Below are 12,546 nucleotides of genomic sequence, written 5' to 3'. Positions count from 1 at the left end.
CACATCAAAACAGTGGGAGACTTTCAGAAGGGAAATAGAGAGAGTACAACGCCAACATGTTCCTGTAAAGGTCAAGGGTGGGACCAACAAGCAAAGGGAACCTTGGATGACAAGGGATATACAAAAATGCATTAGGAATAAAAGGGGGGCTTTTGGCAGTTACAAAAGACTAAAGACAGAAGAAGCCCTAGAGGAGTATAAAAAGTGCAGGGGCGTACTTAAAAAAGAAATTAGGAGGGCGAGGAGGGGCCATGAAATAACACTGGCGAGCAAAATAAAGGAAAATCCTAAGATGTTTTATAAGTATATTAAGGGCAAGAGGATAACCAGGGAAAGGGTAGGGCCCATTAGGGACCAAAGTGGCAATCTGTGTGTAGAGCCAGATGAGGTAGGCGGGGTTTTAAATGAATTTTTTGCATCTGTGTTCGCTATGGAGAAAGACGATGCAGACATAGAAATTGGGCAAGGGGACTGTGACATACTTGAACATATTAGCATCGAGAGGGAGGAGGTGCTAGCAGTTTTAGCAGGCCAAAAAGTGGATAAATCCCCAGGCCCGGACGAGATGTATCCCAGGCTGCTGTGGGAGGCAAAGGAGGAGATTGCAGGGGCTCTGACACAAATTTTCAGAACCTCTCTGGCCACAGGGGATGTACCAGAGGACTGGAGAACAGCTAACGTAGTACCATTATTCAAGAAGGGTAGCAGGGATAAACCAGGGAATTACAGGCCAGTGAGCCTAACATCTGTGGTAGGGAAATTATTGGAAAAAATTCTGAGGGACAAAATTAGTCTCCACTTGGAGAGGCAAGGATTAATCGGGGATAGTCAGCATGGCTTTGTCAAGGGTAAATCATGTCTGACAAATCTGATTGAATTTTTCGAGGGGGTGACTAGGGGGGTGGATGAGGGAAATGCTGTGGATGTGGTTTACATGGACTTCAGTAAAGCTTTTGACAAAGTCCCGCATAGGAGACTGGTCAAGAAGGTAAGAGCCCATGGGATCCAGGGTGCCTTGGCGCGTTGGATCCTAAACTGGCTGAGTGGCAGGAGGCAGAGGGTGATGGTCGAAGGTTGCTTTTGTGACTGGAAGCCTGTGTCCAGTGGGGTACCTCAGGGATCGGTGCTGGGTCCCTTGTTGTTTGTTATCTACATAAATGATTTGGATGAGAATGTGAAAGGTATGATCAGTAAGTTCGCAGATGACACGAAAATTGGTGGGGTGGTAAATTGCGAGGAGGAAAGCCTCAGGCTACAGGACGATATAAACGGGTTGGTCAGATGGGCGGAAAAGTGGCAAATGGAATTTAACCCTGAAAAGTGCGAGGTGATGCATTTTGGACGGACAAATAAGGCAAGGGAATACACAACGAGTGGTAGGACCCTAGGAAGTACAGAGGGTCAGAGGGACCTTGGTGTACATGTACATAGATCCCTGAAGGCAGCGGAACAGGTAGATAAGGTGGTTAAAAAGGCATATGGGATACTTGCCTTCATTAGCCGAGGCATAGAATATAAGAGCAGGGAGGTTATGATGGAGCTGTACAAAACGCTGGTGAGGCCACAGCTGGAGTACTGTGTGCAGTTCGGGTCACCTCACTATAGGAAGGATGTGATTGCTTTGGAGAGGGTGCAGAGAAGATTCACCAGGATGTTACCTGGGATGGAGCGCCTCAGCTATGAAGAGAGGCTGGACAGGCTGGGGTTGTTTTCCTTGGAGCAAAGAAGGCTGAGGGGGGACCTGATTGAGGTGTACAAAATGATGAGGGGCATAGATAGGGTAGATAAAGAGGAACTTTTCCCCTTAGTAGGGGGGTCAATAACAAGGGGGCATAGATTCAGGGTAAGGGGCAGGAGATTTAGAGGGGATTTGAGGAGGAACTTCTTCACCCAGAGGGTGGTTGGAATGTGGAACTCAATGCCTGAAAGGGTGGTAGAGGCAGGAACCCTCACAACATTCAAGAAGCATTTGGAGGAGCACTTGAAATGCCATTGCATACAAGGCTATGGACCAAATGCTGGAAAATGGGATTAGACTGGACAGGGATGGATGGGCGGCGCAGACACGATGGGCCGAAGGGCCTCTTTCTGTGCTGTAGAACTCTATGACTCTGCAATTGGAAGGCCTGGTCTCCTTCCTCTCCTATTCAGGATTGAAATAAATCTTGCTGATGCTGAGCTTGCGTGCCTCATGTAAGCCAGGAGTCAGATACCTACAAAAAGCAGATTGCAACTCGAGGACTTTTTAAAAAATCCCTTTTGTTTTTGTCAATTTTCTCCCCATCACTGCTGTAGCTTCCTTTCCAAGTTAGAGTTGTACAGGTGCCACACAGCCTGCAGCACTTTGCCCAGGTGGCTATTATTCATGCATGAGCCTTGACAGCGAGTGTCACCAGTCTACTTGACCAGAGGAACAGCACAGGTGAACCCAATTTAACCCTCACCCAACGTCCACACACACCTCTAGTATGGGCCACTGGGTCATGATCAGGAGAGAGAGCCCTGAATGATTTTTCCCTCCCTATCCTAGGGACGCTGAGGCCAATGTAACACACTTGCCACCACCTCCTAATGAGATCAGGTAGGGGATTAAACCTGTGAAATTCATGGTCTTACGCCTCAGCTACTCACTAGCTAAACTCTCAGACCTGCAACTCATTAAAGCAAAGTTGACAACACAGCAACTGTACTCTACAAGACAAACATTTATAATGATAAAACTGAACAAAGGTTTTAGAACTTGCACAAAGTCACAAATCAAATTGAATGCTCAAATGGATTGGAAGCACATCCGGTTTCACAAACCCAAATCTAGTCCAAATCATAGATCAGGTGCATTGTGGCCATTAAGCAAGGACTATGAGCACATCAGTCACTGAACAGTCATAGCCTTGGCTCAAATATTTGTGCCCTGTCCTTAGAGAATGGGGAAAGGAGGAGGAAAAGATGGAAACCAGTATGAAGAATTTCTTTAATAAATTATAAATCCAGAAGTTAGCCTAACACTTAGAAAAGTATCTCTATATTTTAGTGTGTAGATTTTTAGTCAACAGTATTAGCCAACTTATACACCCAACACTGTAGTACCTGTGGTAGAACAGCTGTACTGAGGATACTGTGTAAAAGCTACTGCTCGCTCAATCCCATCTCTCTCCATCTCTTCCACTGCTTCTTCTGTTAGCGGATGAACATATCGAAAACCAATGTAAAATTTGTGCGGTGCTGAAAAAATAAGATGCATAAACACCTTATGAAAAGATTGTTTTTGAAACTTACGGGTTAATTTCATCTAATGGAATTGGAAGTGGAACAAACTAGACAAGATTCTCACAACATATATCTTACGAATATGTTCCAAACCCTAGTAAAGAATCACAGTAGGACCCATTTTTAAAATAAAAAGAATCATTAATATACTTTTTATTTTAATATTTTGCTTGATGTTTGTTTGCAACACTCAAAGTAAATTCCAAGCCATAGTGCGCAGAGGTGGAAGATGGAAAACAACACGAGGCTATACGAGCACACTTTTAACTAAAATGCTCCAACCGAGTGGAGTGAGATGCAATAGCAAAGTCTTCTAATTGATCCACAATGGGCTACCTAATGAATGGCTTTAGGCTCCAGTTTGCAAGGTGCCAAAAGCAATATTCTAATTTAAACCAATTTTTTTTTTTTTTTTTTTTTTAAGAATGAGATTGGTTAGTTATAAGCAAAAGTAATTGATTCTATACCTAAATGCAATTAGTTTTGCTTAAAACATAATTTTCAACACTCTTACTTAACCTATTATATCCAATCATTAGTGGGAACCAAACTAATTGTGGAGTGAAATCACAAAACGAAGCACGGTCTGGGATCTAGGCTAATTGCATAGTCGGCTGCAGAGAAGACCAGGACCCAAGTGACGTAATAAAACTCACTACGCACTTGGTTTGAGCATAAAGCAAGGCTTTAATCAACTTGTTTCAGAACATGGAGGCCTAGTTGTACTTCACTAGTTCGTCTTACAAAATGTCCCTGGCAAGCTGGGCCCACGCCCGAGTATTTATACCCCTTGGACGGCGCCACCAGCTGGCCGTCTAGCGTTATTTCATGAGTAGTTTCTTGATGATGATGAGATTTATAACATTCTTCCTGCCTAAAAGATTTGGAAATCCGACGACTTCCTCTTAACGGATTAGGCGGACCTCGAATAGCCGCAGTCTTTTAGATTTTTGTTTATGGCTAGAAGGCACATCTCCCCCGGACCGTGTCTTGGTCCCTGGGCCGCTTGATCCGTACCGGTGGATCAACAGGGCCCGTGTTGCTCTGATCAACCCGAGGGAGGCTGGGGAGATCGTGACTCCGGGTGCGGGTCCCCACAGGCGCAGAACTGGCTTCATCCTGTTTGATAGCCGGGGATTGACCGGCGTCCTGGCCTCGGGTGGCCATCCCACGGGGAGCGCTCGGCTCACCGAGTGGATCCGGTGAGGCAGCTGGCAGATCTCTCGATGTCCCAGGTAGGGTGTCATCTTTGGGGGAGCGCAGAGTGTCGGCATCATCCCTGTGGGTCCCTCTATCAGTTGGGTCCGTGGAACCAGCTGGACAGGGAGCCAGGTCCCGGAGCGAAACGGTGGTCTCCCGCCCATCAGGGTACCGCACATGCATGCACGTGGGATTGATGTCAGTGAGTTCTACCTCGTTGACGAGAGGATCGTTTTTAGACGATCGGACAAATCTTCAGAGCAGCACGATGCCGGGAGCTGCCAACCAGGACGGTAGAGATGTCCCATGGGTGGAGCGACGCTGGAAGCTGAAGAATCGCTCGCAAGGTGTGACATTGGTAGACGTAGAAAGGAGAGACCTGATGGAATGCAACATGTCAGGGAGCATAGTTTCCCACTGCTGGTCTGGTAAGTAGCAAAGAAAACACTACTACTTTATATCATGGGCTGCACTGTTCAGTTATCTTAATCAGTTATATCTACCTGAAGAATTTATTTGCCTAGATAAGGAAATAGAAGTATAAAACTTGATATATACTTCAGCATTAATGGAGCATCAACACCTATCGTTTTTGCATAATACTGTCAGACCAATAGGGCTACGTATGTACCATAAGAATATAAGAAATAGGAGCAAGCCATACGGCCCCTCGAGTCTGCTCCGCCATTCAATATGATCCTGGCTGATCTTCGACCTCGACTCGATTTTCCCATCCGATCCCCATATCCCTCGATTCCCTTCGTGTCCAAAAATCGATCGATCTTAGCCTTGAATATACACAATGACTGAGCATTGACAGCCCTCTGGGGTAGAGAATTCCAAAGATTCACAACCTACTGAGTGAAGAAATTTCTCCTCATCTCAGTCCTAAATGGCCGACCCCTTGTCCAGAGACTATGCCCCCTAGTTCTAGACTCTCCAACCAGGGGAAGCAGCCTCTCAGCATCTACCCTATCAAGCCCTCTCAGAATCTTGTACGTTTCAATGAGATCACCTCTCATTCTTCGAAACTGCAGAGAGTATAGGCCCAATCTACTCAAATCTCTCCTCATAGGACAACCTTCTCATCCCAGGAATCAATCTAGTGAACCTTCGTTGCACCGCCTCTGACACTATACATGACAAGCAAAAGAAACATTTAACACCCAAAACTCAAATCCAGGTGCTTGTTACAGCTTTTTTTTTTTAAATATACAAAAACCAGCCTTGAGCGTATTTTCACATGAATGCGCGCACACTCCTAGTTGCTGCAACCAACTGCAGTATCTCGTGGTCCACTCTAACAGAACAATATCAGTTTGGGAATGTAGGTGAAAAATTTGCTTAGACTTAAAATTATCCTAAGAAAGTGAAAAGGCTTCTATGGAGAAGGGAAACGTAATGTGAATGAGTCCATGACTGGGGCAATAAGATCTTCATTGGAAAGATTCAACATTGATGCTTCTTGGAACTTAACATTTCTAATATTATAATGGCCGCATTCCATATTTCTTCAGATTAAGTTCCAGGAATGAACAACTGTGATGATGAGGTGTTCGGAGTTGTTCTACATTATACAGGTGCATGCATTAAGACTGGTGAATTTACATAGTTAGGTTGGATGGCTTTAAAAGTTTGCTGTGTGGTGCCTTTCAGCTTACAATTTTTTTTTTTTTTTTTTTTTTTTTTTTTTAAAACCTTTTTGGAACTCTTGTCATCAACATTAATTTCAGTACCTTCCCCTCCCTCTTGAGAAACCTATATGAAGGGTTGAGGCCCATACTGCTAAGGTTTAAAAGAACAAAAGAAAAGATAAATCAAGGGGTGATTTGAAAAAGTGCAAAACCTGAAAATTTGAAGTAAAAACACAAAATGCTAAAAAAAAAAAAATGGGTCCACTAACAGGAGGAAGAATGCCAAAGAACTGGATTGAGTTTTGCCAGTCAGACTGCAATGAAAAAGATTTTATCCTCTTAAAAACGTCCTCAAAACCCACCTTTTTAAACCTAGTTTTTTTCCCCCTGCAAATTGCCTTGGGACATCTTGTACATTAAAAGGTGTTACATAAATGCAAGAATCTTCAAAATATTCTTCAGTAGACATTCACAGAAATTTCCCATCTGTTCAAAGCTCAAGTGTTGCATATATTTTGCCAAAGTTGCTTATATATAAAATTTATATTGAGATTATGTTCAAATGCTAAACCCCCTCTCAGTTTAAAAAGACAGAATTGCAAACATTGAGAGAAAAGTGCAGACTGTACTTCTGTTACTGTGTACTCCTGAACTGATTAGATAACAGTCAGTTCAGTTGCTGCCCTGCTCCATGTTATCCCCTAAATACAGTTTGTCTTAAGCAAGAAAGATGGGTGGGAGAAGAGAAGGGTGTGCCTCTGGTTAATTCTCAGAATTGTAAGCCAAACAGTTTACAGTTTTAGGTTATCTAATGGGCCACAACTATGAAATTACAAAACCCAAAATGCAAATTTATTGGAGATAGGTTCATAGGGTTCCCGTAACAACCTCGTATCTTGAGATCTAAAGCAGCATTTCTGCCATAGCAGCCACTTTCAAACTTTACGCCAATATTTCTTCCCTCCTTTTACGTCAATACCCCAGTCTTCCTCAGGCAGTGCAGCTCAACATAAGGCCCCTGGCTGAAGCTGGGCCATCTAATCAAGTCAGTTTTCCCTAAAAGATATTTGAAAACCAGGACTGCTGTTGGTTTAAAAAACATACCATTAATATAGTAGATTAATGAGAATCACTCACTCTTTATAAATGCAGCAACCCTGATGTAAATATTCTAAGTTAATTTAATGACCAATTTTTAATAACACTGCAGAAGTGTAAAGCAGATTTCTTTTATATTGTATTATACACATTTTTGTTAGTGAAATCTTCTCTCCTATGCAAATGACACCTAGGTTGTAAGGCTGTGAAATTCCAATAATTTTTAATGCTACTTTTTGCTCTGTCGCTGCTGACACTACGGATTTCTTTGCTGAACGTTTGCAGAAGCCATTGATGTTAAAACAAACATTAAATCATCCAGGGGTAGAACAAATTAGGAAAAATTTGTAATGCTCTGCTGATAAGTGAATAGGTGCTGCAAACATTTACTGAAAATTGCAAGAAGCACAATAAAAACTGTATTAGTAACTAACAGTTAACACGGTAGGAGAAAGAGAAAGACTTCAGACCACAAATCCTTATCGGGTTCTATATAATTAGGTGGATTCTTTGTTTGGCAGAAGTAGCACTTTTCTTTATCGAAAATAAGTTTAACTCCTCAAAATCTAGGCCATTGAATGGGGAGGCCGGAATAAGAGTAAAGGAAATCCACATATTTTGAATTATTGAAGGAAATCAGAAAAAAAGTAGAAAACTACACAAAAGCAACAATGCAATGTATTTGGGCCCGAAAGACAACAAATTCAACTGCAAGAAGCAACAAAAGATAAAAACATGCAAGGAAGGTGAGCAGGAATTTAAAAAGTCAATGAGAAATGAGAAAGCAATAGAGCAGGATAAAGATGGGGGAAATAATAACCAGAGTGTGACAGGAAGGGACAGAATGTTTAAAAATAAGAGTGCAACAGAAAATGGGGTCAAAACAAGGAGAAATGGTAAAAAGATAAAGTTAAAAGCTCTATATTTGAATGCACGCAGCATTCGTAACAAGATAGATGAGTTGACGGCACAAATAGATACAAATGGGTATGATCTGATCGCCATTACAGAGACGTGGTTGCAAGGTGATCAGGGCTGGGAACTGAATATTCCACAGTATTTGACAATTTGGAAGGATAGACAGAAAGGAAAGGGAGGTGGGATGACTTTGTTGGTAAAGGATGGGATCAGTGTAGTGGTGAGAAGTGATATTGGCTCAGAAGATCAAGATGTAGAATCGGTTTGGGTGGAGATAAAAAATAATAAAAGGGAAAAAGTCTCTGGTGGGCGTAGTCTACAGGCCCCCGAACAGTAGCAATACTGTTGAACAGAGTATAAATCAACAAATAATGGAGGCCTGTAAAAAAGGCACGGTAATAATCATGGGTGATTTTAATCTCCATATTGACTGGACAAATCAAATTGGCCTGGTAGCCTGGAGGAGGAGTTCATAGAGCGCATCCGGGATGGTTTCCTAGAATAGTGTGTAATGGAACCAACCAGGGAGCAGGCTATCTTGGATCTGGTGCTGTGTAATGGGACAGAATTAATAAATGATCTCATAGTAAAGGATCCTCTAGGAAAGAGTGATCATAGCATGGTTGAATTTCAATTTCAGTTGGAGGGTGAGAAAGTTGTATCTCAAACCAGTGTCCCGATCTTAAACAAAGGCAATTACAATGGCATGAGGGCAGAACTGGCTAAAGTGGACTGGAAAAATAAATTAAAGGGTAAGACAGTTGAAATGCAGTGGCGGACATTTAAGGAGATATTTCATAACTCTCAACAAAAATATATTCCAGTGAGAAAGAAAGATTTTAAGAGAAGGGAGCATCATCCGTGGTTAACTAAGGAAATAAAGGATGGTATCAAATTGAAAATGAAGGCATACAATGAAGGCACCAAGATTGGTGGGAGATTTTTAAAAACCAGCAAAGGTTGACTAAAAAAATAATAGAGAGAAAATGAATTATGAGAGTAAACTGGCAAGAAACATTAAAACAGATAGTAAGAGCTTCTACAGGTATATAAAAAGGAAGAGGGTAGCTAAAGTAAACTGTAGTAACCTGGGAGGTTATGAGTAACCTGATCCACCAGGTGGTGCTGTGGCAATTGCTCTCCTGAGTTAAGTCTGATCTGTACTGGTTGTACTCTTTGTTTTTGCTGCCTCATGGCAGAAGCTTTTATGTGCAAGTGTTGATTAAACCATGTTAAGGAGTTAACCGGTGTCCGTCTCCATCTATGGCCACCTCAAGATACCACATATGGCGACGAGAATAAAGGACAGAAGAGCTTTGGAGTATTCGGAAGAGGTGCTCGGGTTGGTTAGCAAACTAGTCGGAAAAGCACGAGGCTAGGCCGCGGGAGTCGAAACGGAGTTTGATTTTTTGGCTGAAGTGACCGGACTCCAAGGATGGCAGGAACGGTAGGCTCCGTGGCACCTTTTGACAGCAAGTCGCAGTCTTGGGAGGAGTATATTGAAATACTGAGCCATTTCTTTATGGCAAACGAGGTGGACAGTGCTGAAAAGAAAAGGGCCATTTTACTGAGTTGTGTGGGAGCGCAAACCTATACACGGATGAGGAATCTGCTGAGCCCGGAGCGGCCAGGAGAAAAATCTTTTGACGAGTTGGTGAGTCTACTAAAGAATCATTTCAATCCGAAACCTAGTGAAATAGTACAGAGATGGAAATTCAATTCGAGGATTAGGAGGCCGGAAGAAAGCATTACTGAGTATGTGGAGGAGCTTCGGAAGCTCGCACAGGACTGTAATTTTGGAAATGCGCTCACAGTCATGTTAAGGGACAGACTAGTATGCGGAGTGAACGACGACAGTATACAGCAAAGGTTGCTGTCAGAAGAAGGATTAACGTTTGAGACGGCACTTAAAAAAGCACAAGCCATGGAGACGGCTAACAAGGACATTAAGGACTTAAGCAGTATGAGCAAGGAGAAATGGAGTAAACCAGTGGGAGGAGCTGTTTTCAAGATGGAAGCTGGCGCGAAAAGTCCACCAGTCGGGGTTGGGGATTGCTACCGATGTGGCGGGATGAGCCATTATGCAAAGGACTGCAGGTTTGCAAAGACAAAGTGCCACAATTGTGGAAAAATAGGGCACTTAAAGAAAGTCTGTAAAAGGGCAGTGAGTGAGAGAAGCAGTGCTAAAGGGGCAAAGCATGCAAAAGGGGGGGGGGGGAGGGAGAAGTACACAAAGCGGGCAAATTACATACAAGAGGAGGAAGAGTCTAGTGAGGAGGTTTTCACTGTATACAGTATAGACACTTCAAGGCCCAACGTACCCCCTCTCACTCAGTATTTGATAGTGAACGGAGGTCAAGTAAAGTTTGAGATTGACACCGGATGTAGTGTAACCATAATGTCGCAGACTGAGTACGCCAAGCTATGGGGGGGAAGCAAAAGTCCCAGAGCTAGGTACATGCCCCATTCGTCTCAAAACCTACACAGAACAGAAGGTGGACATTTTGGGGGCGGCCGAAGTACAAGTGGAACACAAAGGAGTCACCAAAGAGCTTACGGTGGTAGTGGTAGCAGGGTCAGGGCCAAACCTGTTAGGGCGAGGGTGGATCAGTGAGTTGAGTGTGTACTGGCAGGCAATGAATAAAATGGAGGACAGTACAGAGGCACTGCAAGAAGTGCTGATGAAGCATGAGTTAGTATTCAAGGACGAACTAGGCACCTTAAGGGGAGCCACAGCCAAGATTCATGTAGCCAGTGATGCCACGCCTCGTTTCTTTAAACCAAGGTCGGTACCTTTTGCAATGAAAACCAAGGTTGAGGCGGAACTAGATCGCCTGCTAAAGGACAAAGTAATAGAACCAGTGAAATTTTCAGACTGGGCGGCACCAATAGTCCCGGTATTGAAGCCCAACAGTAACGTAAGGGTGTGTGGTGACTATAAGTTAACAGTGAACAGAGTATCATCACTGGAACAGTACCCCATTCCGAGAATGGAGGACATGTTAACATCGCTCGCTGGGGGAGAAAGATTCAGCAAACTGGACATGAGTCATGCGTATCAGCAGATATTGCTAGATGAAGAATCAAAAAAGTTTGTCACGGTGAACACGCACAAGGGGCTGTTTACGTATGCCAGGTTACCATTTGGTGTCAGTTCTAGCCCAGCAATATTCCAACGGACTATGGAGGGCATTCTGCAGGGCATTCCAAAGGTAGCCATGTACTTAGATGATATTCTGCTAACAGGAAGTGACGATCAGGATCACTTAAAAACACTGGACAAAGTGCTATAGCGGCTGGAAGAGGCGGGGCTACGCCTGAAACAGATTAAGTGTAGTTTCATGGAGAAGGAAGTTACATTCCTGGGACATCGGGTGGATGCCACAGGCCTCCATCCATTACCAGGGAAAGTGCAGGCAGTGCAGGATGCACCGGCACCCACCTCAGTGACTGAACTGAAAGCCTATCTAGGGCTCCTGAATTATTATAACCGGTTTCTTCCAAACTTATCGATGCTGCTGGCACCCCTGCACAAACTGCTGAGAAAGGAGGAGCCATGGCGTTGGGGGCCAGAGCAAGCGAAAGCGTTTCAGCAGTCAAAGGTGCTACTTCAGTCCAGCAGGGTGTTAGTGCATTACGATGAGAAGAAGGAGCTGATAATGTCCTGCGACGCATCACCCTATGGAGTGGGGGCAGTGTTGGCCCACCGCATGCCAGATGGAGCGGAAAGGCCCATCGGGTTTGTTTCACGCACGCTCACAGCTGCGGAAAAGAACTATTCACAGCTTGATAAAGAGGGGTTGGCCATTATATTTGGAGTAAAGAAATTCCATAAGTACATATATGGGAGGAAGTTTGTAATCAGTACTGACCACAAGCCTCTTATTAGCTTACTGAATGAGATGAAAGCGGTGCCTCAAATGGCAGCACAGAGAATAATGAGATGGGCAGTAATACTAAGAGCCTATGAATATGTGATCACATACAGAGCCGGCAAGGAAAACGGGAACGCGGATGCTCTCAGCCGCCTGCCCCTCTCAAAATCTCCTCGCAGTACTTCTCCTGAGGAGCACGTCCTGATGCTGGATCAGGAGATCAGTCCCCTGATGACTTCAGCGCAAATCCAGGGCTGGACAGCCAAGGACCCCGTTCTGTCAAGGGTCCGTGAGTATGTGTTGAAAGGCTGGCCAGATCACCGTGAGGGACCGGAGTTCGCGCCGTACAGACAGAGACAGCACGAGCTCAGTGTCCAAGATGGATGTGTGCTATGGGGAGCACGCATCATAGTCCCAGAGCGGGGACGCTCTACTTTGATGGAACAGTTGCATCAATCGCACCCAGGAATGACTAGAATGAAAGGACTGGCTAAGAGCTACCTGTGGTGGCCTAACTTGGATGCTGAAATTGAGTCAAAGGTAAAGTCATGCAC

General features: G+C 44.0%; 1 protein-coding gene across 1 annotated transcript in view; it reads right to left on the bottom strand.

The window, feature by feature from the left end:
• The window catches only part of fech (ferrochelatase), a 66,700-nt gene that overhangs the window by 18,863 nt on the left and 35,291 nt on the right, over positions 1 to 12,546 (bottom strand). The window contains exon 5 of the mRNA XM_085974434.1: positions 3,088 to 3,222. Coding sequence (XP_085830560.1) covers positions 3,088 to 3,222 — 135 coding nt within the window. The remainder of the gene's footprint in view (positions 1 to 3,087; positions 3,223 to 12,546) is intronic.

The sequence above is a fragment of the Somniosus microcephalus genome, chromosome 2, assembly GCF_052327205.1.
Source record: "Somniosus microcephalus isolate GS21.2 chromosome 2, FLI_Smic_1.0, whole genome shotgun sequence".
In the NCBI taxonomy this organism is placed as follows: Eukaryota; Metazoa; Chordata; class Chondrichthyes; order Squaliformes; family Somniosidae; genus Somniosus; species Somniosus microcephalus.
The sequence above is the reverse complement of the archived record's forward strand: the minus strand, read 5'-3'. Positions and strand labels throughout refer to the sequence as shown.